Consider the following 20,079-nt stretch of genomic DNA (forward strand, 5'->3'; position numbering starts at 1 on the left):
AAACATCTTTTCCAAGGCGACTGATAATGCTAAACAACATGGCTCCATTAAAAATCACAATTTCAAAGGATTTCTACACACAACCAGACCATTACCACAGACCTCAACAACTAAATAATCAACAAATACAGAATTGTATATTAAGTACTGTCGTACAGTTATCAACAGGCAGCTTATACCTACATGCGACCTTTCGTCACCACGACCAAGCGAGAACTGCCAGTTGACAACCGACTCCCTGCCCAAAACGACCAATGAGAATAAGGAAAAGATTAATGTGTCCTCTCGATAGGGTAACCACCACTCTCCTCATTACAGCTGCATGGACATTATATTGCTGTAACAGTACTTGTGTATGCACTTTCCCACTCACTCTAAGGATGCCAAGTTGAGTTTAGAGAAAAGTATTAGGCCCGTTATAAATGTAAAATAAATCTAGAGTTAATTACAGGAATGAAGGGAAAGTGGTGAAGAGTTGAGGAGGTGGTGAAGGGTAGGGAAGGTGGGGATGAGTAGGGAAGGTGGTGAATGCTGAGTAAGGTAGTGAATAACAGGGAAGGTGACGAAGAGCTGCGAAGATAGTGAAGGGTAAGTAAAGTGATTAGTGGTTGGGAGGGTAGTAAGGAAGATGGTGAAAAGAGGGAAAGTAGTGATGGAAAAGGAAAATGGTGATGATGATGGTACTTAGCGGTACTTGTATAGTGACAATTAATGACTAAATTGATAAGGACAGTATGTAGGGGAGAAGATAACAGTGATGAAAATAGTGTGTGAGGAAGAAAGTCAAGCCTTCTTCCTGACACAAAAACACTGATCCAAGTATGCGGAAAAACCATTTGTGAAAAAGGGAGAATGCATTATAACTTGGATAATGCATTCTAGGATATAACTAGGCATTATAACTAGGATAGCATTATAATGTTGTAATGCTAGTTATAATACTAGTTATAACTAGCATTATAATGCTAGTTATAATGCTAGCAAAAATAACATTCTCTATTTTTCACATGTGGTTTTTCCCCAAACACATATTATATATGTGGGACGGTGGGGAATATATATATATATATATATATATATATATATATATATATATATATGTCGTACCTAGTAGCCAGAACGCACTTCTCAGCCTACTATGCAAGGCCCGATTTGCCTAATAAGCCAAGTTTTCATGAATTAATGTTTTTTCGTCTGCCTAACCTACCTAACCTAACCTAACCTAGCTTTTTTTGGCTACCTAACCTAACCTTACCTATATATATAGGTTAGGTTAGGTTAGGTAGGGTTGGTTAGGTTCGGTCATATATCTACGTTAATTTTAACTCCAATAAAAAAAAATTGACCTCATACATAGTGAAAAGGGTAGCTTTATCATTTCATAAGAAACAAATTATAGTAAATATATTAATTCAGGAAAACTTGGCTTATTAGGCAAATCGGGCCTTGAATAGTAGGCTGAGAAGTGCGTTCTGGCTATTAGGTACGACATATATATATATATATATATATATATATATATATATATATATATATATATATATATATATAATCACAGGCGAACAAAAACAAGAATTTTCTCAAGCTTTCGTTTATATTTTAAGACTTTCTCAAGGGTAATGGCTTGACCATTACCCTTGAGAATGTGTTGAGATACACACGAGAGCTTGTGAAAGTTTTGTTTCTGTTACAGAGATTACTTAGTGCAGCAGAGTAACCAGAGACCTCACTGATCGTGGTGAGGTACATAACGAATGTCACACTAAAACTTAAATTGTCACTGGAGCATTTCGTTTCATCGTCATCTTCCCTATAGGTCGCTGGCCTGACGAGTGTTTCCCAACGTTTCCGTAGACCATGGCGGCAATATTTGTTATGCACTATCGTAACCAGAACGAGAAGGTACAGCTCAGTACTTATTTTATGCCGGAAATCTTGAGGAGCAAGAAAGCCTTACCCAGACTGAGTGCCACTCTGCTACACGGCTCAGCCGCTTTTCCTGCACTGAGCTTGACTGACGCTCTCTGAGGCAGAAAGTCTAGCAAGATTCTCTGTAGGGAAGTTGTGTGTGTAGAAGGGTGTGACTTAACCATTGATGAGTGCGAGGTGGGGATGGGGTTGCGGCGCTCCTCAGTTACCCGTGTGGCAGGGCAGAGGTAGGTCGCACACTCCCCCACTTGCCCTCCCTGGCTTAGTGTCGTGTTGTTTTGCAGTGCATTTTTGCTGAATTTGTTAAGCGCGTATATAATATCTTTCAATAATTGTTACCATATACTTGTGCATGTATATGATTAACATTAAATAATTAGAAGTAATTTTTTTCTGTAAAACCTCCGGAGATTTAAGGTAGTAGTTAACTCTTTAAGTCAGTTCATCGGGTAAGGTACACGCAACATCCCCTTGTTAGAGTAATGTATACACGCCTGGGAGATAGGACTCCCAGCACACACCTAGGAGACGGGAGTCCCAGCACACACCCAGGAGACGACAGTCCCAGCACACACCCAGGAGATGACAGTCCCAGCACACACCCAAGAGATGGGAGTCCCAGTACACACTCAGGAGACGGGAGTCCCAGCACACACCCAGGAGACGGGAGTCCCAGCACACACCCAGGAGACGGGAGTCCCAGCACACACCCAGGAGATAGGACTCCCAGCACACACCTAGGAGACGGGAGTCCCAGCACACACCCAGGAGATGACAGTCCCAGCACACACCCAGGAGATGGGAGTCCCAGTACACACCCAGGAGACGGGAGTCCCAGTACACACCCAGGAGACGGGAGTCCCAACACACGCAGGTGACAGGAGTCCCAGTACACACCCAGGAGACGGGAGTCCCAACACACGCAGGTGACAGGAGTCCCAGAGTGGCACTAACATTCCTCTGGCACGCGAGGCACCAGCACTGCTCACGCTGGTGTTACCACAGATGAACGCCGCGTGTGGCATCTGTGACGTTCTGCTTACGTTTTAAACTTCCAGAAGTAACTAACTTTAATACTGGAAGTTTACATCTTTTATACATAAAGTTTCAGTGCCTGTTTGAATCGTATAGGGAATTATTAATTGTGTCTTAAATGAAATAAATACAATAATATTCGTCTTTGGGCTAATGAATTACTCTATGTATTAGATTTGGACTAAATTTTGTGTCACGTGAGCGTAACAACGGAACGGCTACATTCTTGGTATGCTGTGTGCGGTACTCGGTGCTATATATTCTGTGTGCGGTACTCGGTGCTATATATTCTGTGTGCTGGTACTCGGTGCTATATATTCTGTGTGCGGGTACTCGGTGCTATGTATGCGGGTATTCACTATAATATACTCAACTAACTATACTTACAGGGTCGGGCATCGGATCCTCAGCGCAGCTTTCCTTGCATTTCTCTGATGAAAAGACTTAGTTCCTACGTGCTTATCATATTTACAACTACTCTTGCGTATTTACCTCGATTTCACCACTTCTGTATTTAAACCATTCCACTTTCTTGCCACTCTACGTTGAAAAAGTTCCTTTTAATATTTCTGTAACTCGTTTGTGTCTAGTTCATCTGTGTCCCCTCGTTCTGCTGTTCCTAGTTCTTAACGTTGCTTCTGTCTACTTGATCAATTTCCCTTAGAAATCTTCAATATCGTGTCAATGTCCCCTGTTTTCCTCAACTCTTCCAGTGTGGCGAGGTCTAATATCCTGTCTTTCCTCATTGCTCTGGCCCCTCAGCTCAGGAAGAAGCCTGGTATAATATTTCTGAACCTTTTCTAGCTTAATTATATGTTCTTTTCAGGTGGAAATGCCATACCGGGGAATTGAACATGAGACCCACACTTGATCTGGTCTCATAAATTGTTTATGTACCCCGGAAGGCTGCTTTGCTCAGATTCATGTAGGCTACAAGGACGTTGGTCAGTGTGGCACACCCCTTTGGCGTTATTCTGCTAATGTGAACCTCTGATATTATGGGTGATACCGTAATCTGTCTTCCCTTCATTCTGTTCGGAGGTACGGGGATTATAACTCCTGTTCCTATCCTATAACTTCGCACTAGACTCTTGAGAGTATGCCGAGATCTCTTTGCAGAGAATCATAGAGTTTCTTCCCTGTTATGTCTCGTCTCTTTAGTTTTACATCATCTGAAAACATTGATATCAAAGTGTTTGTGTGTTGCAGGGGATTGAGAGGTTATTAATACTTGACTGTTGTTGTTGTTTTAGATTTAGCTACTCGGAACTAAAATTTCCATGTAGCACGGGCTATGGTGAGCCTGTAATACTTGACTGCTGGCAAGTATGTTAAATAGTGTAGGAATGATGCAAGGGCAACTTTACACAGTGAGATGTAGCAGGTGGTATAATCACGTCATCTCATGCTGACAGTTGTGATGTGCTGCAATCGTCCTAAATTAAACAAATACCTTATACAATAATTTGAGTACTATTTTATCCTTTCAGAGAGGCTGGTCCTAAACCTGCTTTAACTGAAGCACTCAGCCAAAACCTGTTTTATACTGGAAGAACTGAACCAAAACTTGTTTTAAACTGGACAAATTAAACCAAAACTTGATTTTTTTACTGGAAGAACACTGCAAAAACCTATATATGCTTGGAAGAGCGTTACCAATTTTTTTTATTTGAAAGAATCCTAAAAACATGTTTTAAACTGAAAGAACATTGCCAAAATCTTTATTAATTCACAAAAGACCCTGCCTGAGGCATCTGCGACAGCTTCCTTAACAGTCCCGCAAGCTCTTCCTTCTGCCAGACACAGGCACCTACGGCCACACGGGCCAGTTCCGACCGTACCTAAGCCGTTCCGACCGCTCCGAAGCGGAAGAAACACCACAAAACATATAGGACTAGTCACACTCTACTATCTAATCATTTCAAGTTGAGAGCAAAATCTGAACACGCAATACAAACAAGAGACGTAAGGAGGAAGAGCCAACTAGACTTACGTCCCATATGAGCAGAAGATGGTGGTGGAGGTGGTGATGGTTGTGTTGCTCAACCTACAGGGGCTGGTGAACGCTTACTACCATAATACAGGTACGTCTTGGCGAACGCTTACTGCCATAATACAGGTACGTCTTGGCGAGCGCTTGTCATCATAATACAAGTACTTCCTGGTGAACGCTTACTGACATAATACAGGGACGTCCTGGTCAACGCTTACTGTCATAATACAGCATTTAATCTCATTTTTATTAACCATGTTATGTTGTCTACAATATTATATAACATTTATTCAAGAACCTTTAGCATCTAGTTCACTTATTACTATCTCCAAATATAACTACATCAGTACAATTGATCACCGGCAATACCTTATCCTCGAACTACTGTTAAATAGTTATTACCAGAATTTATGAATCAGCACCTGCCAATAGGTCTACCAAGATGTCTGCAGGTTAAGGTACATTGCGATTTACTGTAATTTTGTTAACTTAAATATCACTGTAAATTCTCAATGTTTACCACAATCATTATGTTAGCTTCAAGACCTTTCCAAAATGCTTTGTGCATTATAGACTTTGCGATAAATATACCTAATTAACTTATTGCTTTCTCCCTTTTAATTAACTGTAGCTAACCACTGTGCTAATGTGAATGCATTGTATGTACACACCAAAATTGTTACAGAACCCTGTACTGTATATAATTTTTGTAAAAAAAAAAAATCAAATATCATAATATCGGATAAAATTCTATTGCAACACATTGGTTACTGTCATAACTCAAAATTTATTGAATGTGTTGTCATAACAGACCTTGACACACATTGTGTATTGACAGCACTCCCATTGACACAGTGCATTCAGCCGTAGTTCGACAGGTCGTACATCATTAACCAATGTCGACACATAACTCTATAGTCTATACAGCTCTTAATAACTGTTCATACATACTGTGGACTGTTCATAACTCTTCGTGACACAATATGAACTGTTAATAGCAATACGTGACATGGTGTATTGTTAACAACTTCGTTTAGGCTGTGTACCGTTCATAACTGCTCGTGAAACAAGGTGTACTGTTCATTACTGATCACGAAACACTTTGGTCTCTAAATCATATCGTGACAGAATTGTCATAACTCATCGTGATAGGCTGATTTATGTTATTCATTTTGTAACATTGATCATGCCGGCGTGGTATTGACGCGCCACAAGCAGTATCACGTTCCAAAACTGTCACAGAAAACCGCAACGTGTATTTACGTTTATTTCCTGTGAGTAGTTAGGTCTACTATTATGTAAATAAGTTGTATACTATGTAATATGTTATAGAAGAGCTAGGGTTATCTTTTGTATTGTAATATATGTTTTGTATTGTGTTGTGTGGCAGGGATGGTGCAGCCAGTGCCCGCCACCACCACCACCGTCGCCACCCACGCCACCTCCCTCCCTCCTATGGTGAGTCTTCATAACACTTCTCATCTGCACACCGTTCCTTCACATTCAGCACCAACAGCTCTGTTGTTCGCCACCACTATCTCTCTTGTTCGCCACCACTATCTCTCTTGTTCGCCACCACTCTTATCTCTCGTTCATCGTCACTGGCTAGTCTCAATCACACTCACTGTAATCTTCACTTTGATAATCTATGGATATTTTATTCTGCTCACCATTACTGTGGCCTTCCACTTTCACAATTAATATAATCTCAGGCGCTCACCACCCCTGGGAAGTTTCTTAGGTTCACAATATCCCCAGGGGTCCCTTCCAAAGCATCCCTTTCATAGGGCGGTCTAATCTACAAGCAGAATGAAGCCTAGTTCATAAAGAAACGTATCCACTGTGAAGGTGCTATGTTGCTCACCTTTCACTCTCCTACAGATGGTACTGACGACGTCGGCGTCGGAGCCCCTGGCGTCGAGGCACCGCCGCCGCATCCGCTCAATCCTACGGCCCTCACCTATGGTCAAGACAAGGAAGGTGAGGACAACCTTGCCGCCCTCTCACGGATCTCGTTGTCTAGGGGTGATAAATGTGTTGAAGACAGTCTGGATGTTCTCATTCGAACATTCTGTTAGCACTTTTAATTATTATGAATTTCTGGGTTTAATATATCGTGTCGCAGGTGTTTAACCGAGAACTTCACTTGTTTCCCCTACCGGCGTGTGGTGGTACAGACCATCGACGACATGGTGCGAATGATGTCGATGGAAGGATCTCAGGCTGCCCACGACTCTCTCATGCACGACCTGCTCCAACTTGCCGAGGAGATCACCGAATCTATGATGCCCACCTCACGGACAACCGAAGCTACCCTCACGTCAGCTACCATCATGCCCACTGCCATCGCTGACATTACTGCCTCATCCACTACCACCATACCAACGAGGACCACCGTGGTTGACCCCACCACGGTGACGAGGACCACCAAGGTGAACGTAGCCACTATACCAGGTGCTGTCATGGTTGACACTTTTACCAGGCCCTCAAGGCCGACGGCCACACCAACGGCCCAGGTGTTCCTCGACCGCGTCAAGGATGTCTTGGCGGCATCCGGCATCGAACTTGTTCTGCCGCTCGATTGTGGACGGGTGAGTACTGAGAGAGGTTCCTGATACTCAGGAAGGCCATGACCAGGTAGGTCATGCCTTTAGGGCCAAACTATGAGTAAAAATAATAATTATTATAATTGGTTAAATGGTAATAAAGGAGGTTGTGTGAATAACATTTTCAGTTATACAGCACAACTCTTGTACCACTTGGCACCTCGGGGACTCAACACCATTGCACCACAGCGTGTGTACCCACACCTTGCACGTAGGTACGCGCACCAACTTACACCAATCCACCTAACCTAACGACGCCAATTCTCAAAAATACATAACCAAAAGCTTACAATTCCAGTGCCTTTATGTTTCATAAAAACAGTACATTTTGATATTTGCATCTCTGGCGTACTAAAACGAGACCATTAGCAGGTGGATGGACTACAGCGAGTGTACCCCATTAAAATAATAATAATAATAATAATAATAATAATAATAATAATAATAATAATAATCATCATCATTAAAAAAATGCTTGTGGGGCTATTGTAATCTGAGCGCTTATCCCTGGTCGCAGAACCCGCTGAACACAACAGCGGCGCTGGAGGGCGGGCAGCTGCCGTGGCTGGTGGCGCTGGGCTCCCGGGAGAACGGCAGGTTCCACTACCGCTGTACCGGCGTCATCATCACCAACTTCCACGTCCTCACTGACGCTGACTGTGTTGCCTCCCCACACATGTGAGTGTATGACTATAACAATTCAGGCAACGGCTGGTTCCTAACATACAAGTAAAAATTATTTATTTATATACATGGGCCAGTGGTTAAATGTAACAGTAGTTTCTTCATGCAATAATTGTTTTATATCTTAAATATATAAAGTAAATGCTTGAGTTTTCCCCTGATGCAAAATTGAGATAATTGCACAAGTGTGACACAAACACACCAGAAGCACGGGCGCCCAGTGAAGTGCGTGAAGTATAACATGGGTGTCTGCCTGCAGCAACGTGGTGCAGGCCAGCAGGTCGGGCGTGGTACCGGACCAAGGTGCCGTGGAGAATTATGTAGCGGGGCGCAGAATCCATCCGGATATTGAGAGCAAAGATGATCTCTTCTCCGGCCTCAACATTGGCATCCTCGAGTTGGCCCAGCCTTTTGTATTTAACGGTGAGTACTGTATCCAGCTATCTTACTGTGATGTTAGAAATTACAGTAGTGGCCAGCTATAGGTTCATTAGTATTTAGCCGGGTTTGTCTGGTAGCCTGGTACTATCTGGCGTCAACGCACCTGAGGTAAGTTTACTGTCACGATGTCTAGAGTTCGAATTCTATCAGTGACCAATGAGGACAGTAGGTAGGGTCTTATCAGTTGAGTCAATCCAATAGTTATAATGAAACTGCATGTTGAAATTTTCGTTTGACCTCACCAACCGCTGGGTGAGGTTGTAAGTATAGAGAAGGGTTAGTTTCCAATATCTGTGCCTCTTAATATTTAGTTAATTTAAAAGACAGCGAAGTTCATTAGTAAAATTCAGATCAGAACAGTTTCAGGCCACCACCGTAGCCTTGGTTGCTTAAATCGAATATGATGCACTGGCCTTTTGAGTCTGGGGGGGCCCTGTCGACAGAACTGGGCTCGATCTTTGTGAATATTCTTGGGAACAACTTTTACATTGCCTATAACAGAAGTAACATTTTAACATATGTCATTTATTTGTATTTGAAATATAATTCCTGGTAGTAACCCCAAATCAGTTATTGAGACCCCAAGCCCCTGATTATTTCAGTTTATTCTTAATTGACTTTTGTGGTGTGTGGAGGTGTGTGTACCATAACCCAGGTGGGATGTCTCCAGATCACATCCAGCCAGTGTGTCTGCCGGGGGTGTTCGAGGAACAAGACCTAGAGGCCGCCTACCTGGTCACCGTCGCCGGCTTCAACAACATCGTGGACCGTAAGTCTCTATTTAACATTGATGTGCCGAAACAAAATCATGCGACCATCGTGTGTACTGTGACTTGGTAGCTGTTAATACTTGCTTCACCTTCACGTGTAAATTGGCGTATATATCTCATAAGTACGAGACCTTTGGAAACAAATGAATCATAGTGAGGCAAACCAAAAACTTTTGTAATTATTTCACTGTGGTTCATTTGCGTGTATATATATATATATATATATATATATATATATATATATATATATATATATATATATATATATATATATATATATATATACACACATATAAATATATATATATATATATATATATATATATATATATATATATATATATATATATATATTATTTAATTTTTAGTTCCAGAGGGACGAATAGCAAGGAGATACATGGAATCGATGGTGGGGGCGGAGGGGGCAGCTCCCTGCTACTACAGGACCCGCGTCGACCCCGACTTCTCCTCAATGATACATACACTGCTCACTGAGAAGCACCTTTGCGTCTACATCAGCTTTGAAACGGTAACTGATTTGCATGACGCATTCACTGACAATAGTGCGATCTTAGATTGATGACTGCACGAAGATCCACAAAGTCAGGAAAACCTTTGAAATTGCACTCTTTGGCAAATGCATTAAAGAGAACTAGAAAGTGATAAATGAGGTGAATGATTCACAGAGTTCGTGTTTCAGGTGGGGAAGTCTGTGTTGTTGATGGAGGACGACCGGACGGGGCGGGTTCGCGTAGTGGGTGTGGGCGGGTTTGCAAACGCCCGCTCCACCGTCCCTGTCGCCTACACCCTCGTCCAACCCTACCGCTTCTGGGTCGAACTGGTACTGAAGAAATTTCTCAATAACATGGCTGCCCGAAGCTGATGCTATTGGTATTTGTCAAAATACTGTAATGGTCACACTCAAAAAAATGTTAAAACATATGGGGAAATGTTATACTTTTATTAAATGTTCTTCTGAAGAAATTAATTTTGCTAAAGTGGAGTTTCCTAAATAGAGTCACATGAATGGTTTGCTTTCATCACCAAAGACCCACGGCTCCTGGATTTACAATCTCTGCATCCTGAATGCTCTCAATGCACAGAAAGAAAAAAAACTTGTTTTGCTGTATGAAGACTAAACCACACACCAGAAGATGAGGGAACGACGACGTTTCGGTCCGTCCTGAACCATTATCAAGTCTATTGTGATAATGGTCCTGGATGGACCGAAACGTCTTCGTCCCCTCATCATCTGGTGTGTAGTTTGGTCTTCATATCTTCAGCCACGTTATTGTGACTCATCGTCTGAACATGTTTTGCTGTAATACTGAACAGTTTCCTTCACTAAGAAGCTGCATAGATGATGCTGTACTATGTTAAAGAGGCAATCATAACTTTCAGCTTGTACTTATATTTTATTTATCAACAATTACATAAGTTAGAGTGTGCAAGTGTTCAAGACTAGAGTGATAACCACAGGTCAAGCTGTCGGCTGTTGTAAGGTCACCTTCAAGTTTATCAATTGGATTTATTGTTGGGCGTATGGCCTACAGACCTCGGGGAGAGTCGCTACGGCTACCATAGTGCCTTGCTGATCAAGCAGCTGGTATAATTTAGTCATGCACATAATTCAGAACTAAGTAAACTCTCAGTGTATACTCACCGATAAATGCAGTACAGTGTATCTAAAAAGTACCTTAGAAAAAGGCTGACTACAAATCATCCGAGGTTTCAGCAATGGAAAAATATATCTAATTCGTAAGATTTAAGTCACTACTTCTGCAGAACCAAGCCTTTTAAATCGAGGCAAACTTTAATATAATCATACGTGCATTATTGAAAAAAATCACATATAAGTGCGTAAACTATGGAAAATTCTATTAAATCCTAAATTTTGGCAGTTTTAATCACTCTGATGCTACTCAACTCCTGAAATGGTCCGAAGCAAACATAACAAGTCAAAAACTATCAAAGAGAATAATCAATGTTGTGTTTATACTCACGTTCCCACAACCAACACACGTTGGCGACAATTTAAGACTCCAGGGGCCGATAGGCTAGTGTAGGTGTTAGTTAATTGTATAAAAACCTGCTATCCATGAATAAGCGACGGCTTTCATCGATATAATTTCATACCTATATCTAAAAAATAAATTAAACTAGAGTGGGTACCCGGCGTTGCTCGGGTACCCACTCGGGAAGGACACTACGTCTTCACTACAATCATCACTGTAACCGTCTGCACTACACACGATTGTCTATATTATAACCATCTTAACCACACACCTTCCCTCTCTTTTGCCACTTTCACTATCCATACCATTTTCCTTCTCCTTTGCCCCATTCCTCTTCTTCACCACCTTTGCCATCATTCACCACCTTCTCTATAGTTTAGCAACTTTCCACCCATTCACCACCTACCCCTTCACCATTTTCCCTTCATCCTCACAGACTTATACGTGAGGATGGAACCGTTTATTTAGCGAGATTGATAACTAGTATGGTTTGTTGAGGGGGGAGGGGGTTTAGGTCTAGGGAGTCACACAGGTGAAACACCACACGCTCTGTCTGCCTCAGGGAGGGAGTGGGATGAACTGGGTGAGGTTGGCTCTCTCGTAGTAGGCCCGAGAGAAGGAGTACTCGTTCATCTTGGGCTGAAGATCCGGGTATACGACGGCGCCACCGGCGAGGTAAGCTGCCCAGAACCCGTAGCTGCCGAGGGTGATGACGGAGTGGTTACAGGCCACCAGCACCGCCAGGTCCAGCTCCGGAGGAGTACCTAACAAAGCCGATATCATAATTCACGCTGCCAACACCACGACTCACACACACAACAAACCTTCCCCACTCTTAGCATCACAACCTCTTTGAGGAACTTTTTTATTGTTACAAGCATTACAATCGTTCCCCCAAGAGAGTGTTGTAGTGAAAGGCCTGAGTGTCGCACAGTGGCTATAGTCACACACTCACACTATCACATATTACACAAGTCACAATATTTTCTCGAAGCTAGTTAATTTTGTCTTCTAACTAGGTTCATATGTTGTAAAGGGCTAAGTTGTATGGAAGTCGGTAGGGGGTGAAGGATGGTGGAGGTGGACAATAGTGGAGATGGTGAAGGATAGTGAGGTAGACGGAAACTATTTGAGTAAGCAGTGGATAGAGGCAAACCACAGTCTTCTACTCCCCCAAGCCTGGCCTCCAGCCGGACTTGGGGATTAGAAGAACTCCCAGAACCCTATCAAGCAGGTAAGTTCACTACGGCCAAGTAGTCCGTGCTACTTGGAACTCTTTGTTCCGAGTAGCTAAATCTAAAACAATTACAACAAGAGACAAATCATCAGCAAGGGAAGGAGAGGAGAGGTATACCTGGAGCAAAGACTACATCCTTCTCCCGGATGAGGACCTCCATCACGTAATCCATGTCGTCCGAAGCTACCACGAAGGTCACCCGCGGGAGGCGTCGACGGTAGAAGTCCAGAGCTCGTCTAAGGTAGTCCTCGCCGGGGCCGGAGATCCTGAACAGTTGCTGTAGGAGATAAGACATGATAGAGACACTGTCTTCAGGATAAGTAGGGGACAGGCGTTTTCCGGGGGGGTGGGGAAAGATGGAAGAGAGGACTGGGGGTGGGGAAGAAGAGGGGACTGGGGAGGGAGGGGCGGGGGATGGGTGGAATGGAAGAGGGGGACTCTTGGACAAGAACAATAGGCTTACATCAACCTATTTTTAATATTAACATTTAAGGATCACTCATTTCGTTCTTTTCTGTGTAAATTTAAAAAACTGTGATTACGAACCTTACTGTTTATATGCAATACAAAACAATCACAGCTGAAGAACAAGCGTAGAGGGATAACTACTAAAGATTTCCTATGATTATGTGTAATAATAATTTTGTTTACACTGATACACATAAATAAAATTTCGTCTGGGAATCAAACAACATGCAACAAACATGATTAATGTATAATAATGAATGACAGAGCTTGTGGATTCTTGCCTCAACTCACTAGGCTAAAGTTCCTCTGTATTTCTCCCACCTCATGATTGTTTTTATTTATATTTACAACTTTTGCTATTTCCCAGTCTCTGGTAACCTCACCTGTAAGGCGGCAGCAAAGTCCGTCCGTCGGACGTGGACCCCGACGAAGGTGGTTGGGGCTGTAGAGGCGGCGACTGTGTGCAGGAAGTCCTGGGCCTGTAGGCACTAACTGTTGTCACACACTCATGACAGCCTATACTGACTTCAGGCAGGACTGTCATCACTCATGACAGCCTATACTGACTTCAGGCAGGACTGTCATCACTCATGACAGCCTATACTGACTTCAGGCAGGACTGTCATCACTCATGACAGCCTATACTGACTTCAGGCAGGACTGTCATCACTCATGACAGCCTATACTGACTTCAGGCAGGACTGTCATTACTCATGACAGCCTATACTGACTTCAGGCAGGACTGTCATTACTCATGACAGCCTATACTGACTTCAGGCAGGACTGTCATCACTCATGACAGCCTATACTGACTTCAGGCAGGACTGTCATCACTCATGACAGCCTATACTGACTTCAGGCAGGACTGTCATCACTCATGACAGCCTATACTGACTTCAGGCAGGACTGTCATCACTCATGACAGCCTATACTGACTTCAGGCAGGACTGTCATCACTCATGACAGCCTATACTGACTTCAGGCAGGACTGTCATCACTCATGACAGCCTATACTGACTTCAGGCAGGACTGTCATCACTCATGACAGCCTATACTGACTTCAGGCAGGACTGTCATCACTCATGACAGCCTATACTGACTTCAGGCAGGACTGTCATCACTCATGACAGCCTATACTGACTTCAGGCAGGACTGTCATCACTCAAGACAGCCTATACTGACTTCAGGCAGGAATAATCCACTGTCAAGCTATAACAATGCATGTAAAATTATATATTTCGTCAATGTATTTCATATGCAGGTATGTAAATTTTTTATAGAAAAGTAGACACTATCGAAAGTCTCTGAGCACTGGACAGTGTAGAACACTTGAGGGCAAGTGGTATAGGCCGTTTTGGTCGTGTTGTAATGTATGGCACTTTAATGTAAGTTCATAACCTATTTGTGTCAAACTGTGGAGGCACTCACCTCTTGCTGAAGCTTACGGCTGAAGGTAAACTCTTGCACCAGATCATCCCTGAAAGCGTTGAAGATCTGCATCTCAAACGGGTAACCTAAAGGAATCATCACTATTACCTGTGGCAGCTACGCTATTATTTCAAAATTATGCATTATGCATTTAGTTTTAGTTGAGCAATACAAATATAATTGTGCAAATTTGTAAAAAAAAAGTCCTATAATCACCATCATCGCTCGTCAGTGTTGCAATTACCACCAGCTTCCACCACCACATCACCAGTTACCACCACCTCATCACCAGTTACCACCACCTCATCACCAACTTCCACCACCTCATCACCAGCTTCCACCACCTCATCACCAGCTTCCACCACCTCATCACCAACTTCCACCACCTCATCACCAGTTACCACCACCTCATCACCAGCTTCCACCACCTCATCACCACCTCACCACCACCTCACCACCACCTCACCACCACCTGTGCTCCAACAGGCAACTCACCATCCGCCACTATGGCTCTGGGTCCCTTCAGTCCGGCTGCTGCTTCCTGAAGTGAAGTATAGTCGGTGAGAGTGGGTGACCCGGCACCCACACAGAGCCACGACGCCCCCATCATCGGCACTGTGGAGCATCGTGAGGGGCAGATAAAGAGGTGTTAAGAGGGAGGAAATAAATCATATTTATTGTAATAAATTTGAAATGGCACAAAGTAAGTAATTATCAAAAGTAAGCACCAAACCTGTAAATGGCACAACATGGTAAACCATTTTGACTAGAGAAACTGACAGCGTAAATATATCAGCACAATTCAGGATTCAAGTGCACTTTATGCTAGAAATTCAAACCATCCTGTTGCCTGGCTTCAATAATAAAAAATTACTCTATTTAGGTCTAATCTAGTAGAAATTAATTTAATTTTCTTTAGTAAAATTATCGCTTAGCTCAATTCAAATATTAGCCAGAGACTTTGATAATCTGATTATTCAATAGTTGGAAAGTATAAATTAAGGCTATGTAATGTGAAACACATTTGAACAATTGCTGCATGTACTGTTCAGTCTTGATAGATAGTTATACGCTGTGCCTACGCGAGACTTTATATTCCTCCTGCCCGTCACACTCTACCTACAAGAGAGACTTGCCACAAAATAGGACACGGTGAGGGAAGAAGAACTCTCCACACAAAAAGGCAGAGGATATAAGGAGAAGGAAGGAAGGAATTATCAGAATTACCAAAGCACCAAGCCATTACGACTATATAGCGCTGGGAAGGGGTCAGGATAAAGATTTGGGATGGGACAGGGGAAAGGAAGGGTGCCCAACCATTTGAACGGTCGGGGATTGATCGCCGACCTGCATGAAGCGAGACCGTTGCTCTACCGTCCAGGGGAGATTCACCAGACAGAGCATCATAAGTGGAGTAATGTGGACTCAGGGGACGTGGCGAGGGACCAGAGAGGACTCACTGATGCACTCAGTAATCAGTGGTGATACAGTGAGGAAGATAGTGAGGGAGGGAGTCCCCAAGTAGAGGGAGCACAATGAGGGAGTAATGAGGACTCACCAGGCAGAGGGGACATTGTGAGGTGAGGGAATAACGGACGCAACCTCTTCACGACTCCTTCCTCCATGAACACTTTCACCTGTAATGTTGAAGTTTAAATACAGTTTTCAAATGTTGAAATATAAGGCAGAGATATATATTTCAAGGCAGAGATATAAGTGGGAACGCAAGTTTGACAGTAAATTTAGTGAGAATGTTAGTGTAGGATCTGCAGCTACAGTATTCAAACTTTCCTGAAAGAAACATAAATATAGACAGAAATCCCAATAATTACAGATTGAGAAGTGTTTATGGATACATTCTCAACATTCAAAGAATATCGGACCCAACAACTTGTAATTGGCAACCAGATGATAAATGAGCTCACATTTGATTTGTTAAGGGATAGAACATTGACAGTAGATATGTAAAAAATGTAAATATAGACTCAAAGATACTGACACAAAGGCAGCTAGGGGGAAAAAAGACTATTTTCCCCATCTGAAAAATATGTCAAAATGCATAAATACTTTAGAAAGCATATTCAAGTCCCAATGACTAACGTTATATTCATCAGGACTCACGTCGTAGATCCTGCCTAGGGCCCAGAGGCTGGCGTAGACGCCCATGGTGTTGCCCAGGCGGCCCAGGATCTTGAAGGTGAGGACAGGGGCTGGAAAGCCGTGCCAGGTAACGTTGTGGTGCACCTTGGCGCCGGCCTCCACCACCAGCACCGGCCGCCCCAGACGACCTACCCCAGGCAGCTCCTGTTACCAATTTGCAGTGAGAAGTAAACAGGGAGACAGTAAGTCTCTGTCCGGAAGTGTGATGTAATTAAAAAAAAAAAAAGAGTAATTACAACATAAACATTAATTCGCGGTATAAATAGAATTTTTAATGGTTCTTGCAGTCCTTTTCATTGATATATGTATATATAGATATATGTATATATATATATTTTTTTGTAATTATTGTTGATGAGACAACAGAGTCACTCTTACCTGGGATTCGAGCCAAGGTTGTGATCTGTTCCCCAGGTGTGTAGTAACGACAGGGACGCCCCGCGACGCTACAGTTGGACCCATCCTGGTGTTCCTGTTTTCTGTGGTGAGATTACTGCTCTCTGATACATGTGGTTTAATTTTCGGCGCACTTTTCACATTTTCTACGCTGGAATTTATATTATTCTCCTGAATCGAATGTATAAAGCCTTTAATAAAGTCTCTTGCGCTCTCAAATGTCTTATTTTCAAGAATATTCATGACTTTCCTTACAGGTTCGTAATATTTCTCTTCGACAGGAGTATCAATGGGCTTCTCGTAACTATGTACAGAATTTTCCACTGCTTTCCATATAGGCGAGTCACCCCCGTAAGAGCTTCGCAAATCTACTTTCTCCAAGTTTTGACCAATATTTTGCCTGGTGATGAGTTTTGATTCACTGTCTTCTGATGTTTCTTGTACTTTGATTCTATCTCTTGACGTTAGTAAGCTTTCGCTGTTAATTATCACTGAAAAACAAAGAGTATATTTTACTTTGGTGAATTTTAAATTCGCCAACCAAAAATTCTAATGTTTCATAATAAAATTGATCTGAAAGCATGTTTTTGGTTTGGTGTAAGGCTTAAGGCCTACCAATCTCTGATGTGATCTACGGGCTCACCATAGCCCGTGCTACTTTGAGCTTTTTGTTCCAGGTAGGGTATCTTAAACAACAACAAACTGAAGTGATATTAAGTCCACCACGAGAGATTACTCACCAACTAGTAAGCTTACTCTTGTCCTCAAAGAGTGTACATTATCCCTGACGTGCATTGTGTTCACATAGTACTTTTATGCCTATATTAATGCTTTATTTAATATGTAACCTCTAGGCCTACACATAAAACCACTGTAATAGGTTATGTATATTTTATGAATGTGTGTAATATGAACCAGGAGTTTTGTGTAGTATGAGCCCATTGATCTTCTAGATGTATATGTGGGATTTTAATTACGCAAGCGTGCACGTATAAATGCGCACGCGCCTTAGGGTGTATTCGTTGCTCTGTACGGTTACCGCACGGAGCCGCAACCATGCGTGCTTCCGGTACGTGACACCGCATCTCAGCCTAGCGGCGAGAACACAAACATTGTCATGATTCCTAATAATACCGTAAGCGTGAGGAGCTGTGCTCTGATCTGCACTATCCACTCGCGCAGGAGGCGCTATGGTACATGGGAACAGGTTCATGAGGCGCTATAGTACATGGGAACAGGTTCATGAGGCGCTATAGTACATGGGAACAGGTTCATGAGGCGCTATAGTACATGGGAACAGGTTCATGAGGCGCTATAGTACATGGGAACAGGTTCATGAGGCGCTATAGTACATGGGAACAGGTTCATGAGGCGCTATAGTACATGGGAACAGGTTCATGAGGCGCTATAGTACATGGGAACAGGTTCATGAGGCGCTATAGTACATGGGAACAGGTTCATGAGGCGCTATACTATATGGGTACAGAATACGTAACGTTATAACAAGCACTGTATTTTCGGACCACTATGTTACCGCACTTTTGGTACATTTGCCTATAATTCATTTTATAAGTGCACACGCTTGTATGTATAGGGTGCATATATGTGTGTATACACATGCATATCTGTATCTATACACATGTATAGGTTGTGTATCCTTTTATGTGTGCGTGCTAGCAATGTATGTGTGTATGCTAACGATATAATGAACGTAGCTGTAAGACTACTCACAAAACACTACCGTGGCAGACAGTACAAAGACGAGCGTCTGCTTCTTCACGCCCATTGTAAACACTGTACAGGGTGTCGAACCTGCGCCTCAGTGGCCCGCGGTATTCCACACACCACAACGAAACACTATTGAGGCTTTAAGACTAATCCAGTCAAACACCGGCCAACACAAAAGCCATAACTTGTTTGTTTTCCAAGCACTCGTTAAATAAATTATTACAGAGGATAGAATGTGAGGCAGCCGAGAGGTCTGGAAGCCTTATGGCTCTGATGAAGACTGGTTAGAAATAACAGGACTACTTAACTACCCCCAGCTCCACCTCCAGGGGTGCCAACACTCACAGGTGAGTGGAACTCTCACGTTCACGCAATGTCTCAACCTTTAAGTTGTTAACACATTTTTCATCAATGAGTTTATAATAAACGTTCTTGTGTCATAATATATATTCAGTATATTGTTTTCTATAGAGGAGTAGAATTAAATAGGAGTAGAGAGATATACCAGTTACGGAACAGCAGAAGGGCTGACTCAGTTAAATCGCAAGAAGTCGTTGACCGCGAACATTTGATAGTTTTCCTGAATTGATCTGAGGGCCGCAATTTCTCTAGTCGTCTCGTGGCGTTTAGTGGTTATTTTATAATTACACTACTATTAAAGTTACATTGTAACAGTAATGGCCTGTAATACTAATAATAGGAATGCAATAGTAATAATAACAATAATAATAATATTACTAATATTAATAATACTGCGGGCTCACCATAGCCCGTGCTACTTGGAAATTTTGTTCCAGTAGCTGAATCTAAAACAACAACAAACATGCAGAAACTTACTACAACGCCGTAGTGCATGAATCAACGTGAAGGAGAGACCGAATATATTGGTAAGAACAATACATAATATCCACCTTTTCGGATGTAACCTACATGCTTTCTCAAGCTGCTGTATACACATTGTTCTGCACTGTATACAGTACCTTGAGGAAGGATGTAGGCTACATCCGAAAATGTTGTTAATACGCTTACACATATACTGGGTCTTTCTTTTATCTTAAATAATAGTCTCAGTCTCAGGCATCCATCAGTCTCAGGAGACTATGGTGTTGCGCCCTGGTTGCTGGTCTGGAGCAGCCTCTCCAGGACGCAAAGCCAGGGTAGGTTGATATGGAGGAGAAGCTGTTACCCA

At 42.6% G+C, this 20,079-nt stretch overlaps 2 protein-coding genes across 2 annotated transcripts; one reads left to right on the forward strand and one right to left on the reverse strand.

The window, feature by feature from the left end:
* Positions 1-2,909: 2,909 nt before the first annotated feature.
* Positions 2,910-10,442, forward strand: LOC123768845 (phenoloxidase-activating factor 1). The gene is made up of 10 exons (XM_045759635.2): positions 2,910-2,989; positions 4,455-5,048; positions 6,348-6,415; positions 6,839-6,937; positions 7,135-7,548; positions 8,081-8,241; positions 8,507-8,670; positions 9,359-9,457; positions 9,827-9,987; positions 10,159-10,442. Exons 2-10 carry the CDS (start codon positions 4,976-4,978, stop codon positions 10,339-10,341), a joined length of 1,422 nt encoding a protein of 473 aa, XP_045615591.2. The 5' UTR covers positions 2,910-2,989; positions 4,455-4,975; the 3' UTR covers positions 10,342-10,442.
* A 396-nt stretch (positions 10,443-10,838) lies between these two features.
* Positions 10,839-19,163, reverse strand: LOC123768844 (uncharacterized). The gene is made up of 9 exons (XM_045759633.2): positions 18,894-19,163; positions 17,145-17,653; positions 16,728-16,910; positions 16,165-16,243; positions 15,102-15,221; positions 14,607-14,692; positions 13,562-13,657; positions 12,828-12,987; positions 10,839-12,237 (listed from the first exon to the last, which is right to left on the reverse strand). The coding sequence occupies exons 1-9, from the start codon at positions 18,946-18,948 to the stop codon at positions 12,032-12,034; spliced, it is 1,494 nt and encodes a 497-aa protein (XP_045615589.1). The 5' UTR covers positions 18,949-19,163; the 3' UTR covers positions 10,839-12,031.
* Between the last annotated feature and the right edge of the window lie 916 nt (positions 19,164-20,079).

The sequence above is a fragment of the Procambarus clarkii genome, chromosome 83, assembly GCF_040958095.1.
Source record: "Procambarus clarkii isolate CNS0578487 chromosome 83, FALCON_Pclarkii_2.0, whole genome shotgun sequence".
NCBI lineage: Eukaryota > Metazoa > Arthropoda > Malacostraca > Decapoda > Cambaridae > Procambarus > Procambarus clarkii.

Bases quoted from the DNA above. Each gene is read 5' to 3' on its own strand.
- LOC123768844 (XM_045759633.2), bottom strand. From the start codon at position 18,948: ATGGGCGTGAAGAAGCAGACGCTCGTCTTTGTACTGTCTGCCACGGTA. The intron at 15,222-16,164 runs GTGAGTCCTCAT...GATGCTCCACAG, and splicing joins CACAATGTCCCCTCTGCCTG to TGCCGATGATGGGGGCGTCG. The intron at 12,238-12,827 runs GTATACCTCTCC...CGGCTTTGTTAG, and splicing joins GGATGTAGTCTTTGCTCCAG to GTACTCCTCCGGAGCTGGAC.
- LOC123768845 (XM_045759635.2), top strand. From the start codon at position 4,976: ATGGTGGTGGAGGTGGTGATGGTTGTGTTGCTCAACCTACAGGGGCTG. The intron at 5,049-6,347 runs GTACGTCTTGGC...GTTGTGTGGCAG, and splicing joins CGCTTACTACCATAATACAG to GGATGGTGCAGCCAGTGCCC. The intron at 8,242-8,506 runs GTGAGTGTATGA...GTCTGCCTGCAG, and splicing joins TGTGTTGCCTCCCCACACAT to CAACGTGGTGCAGGCCAGCA.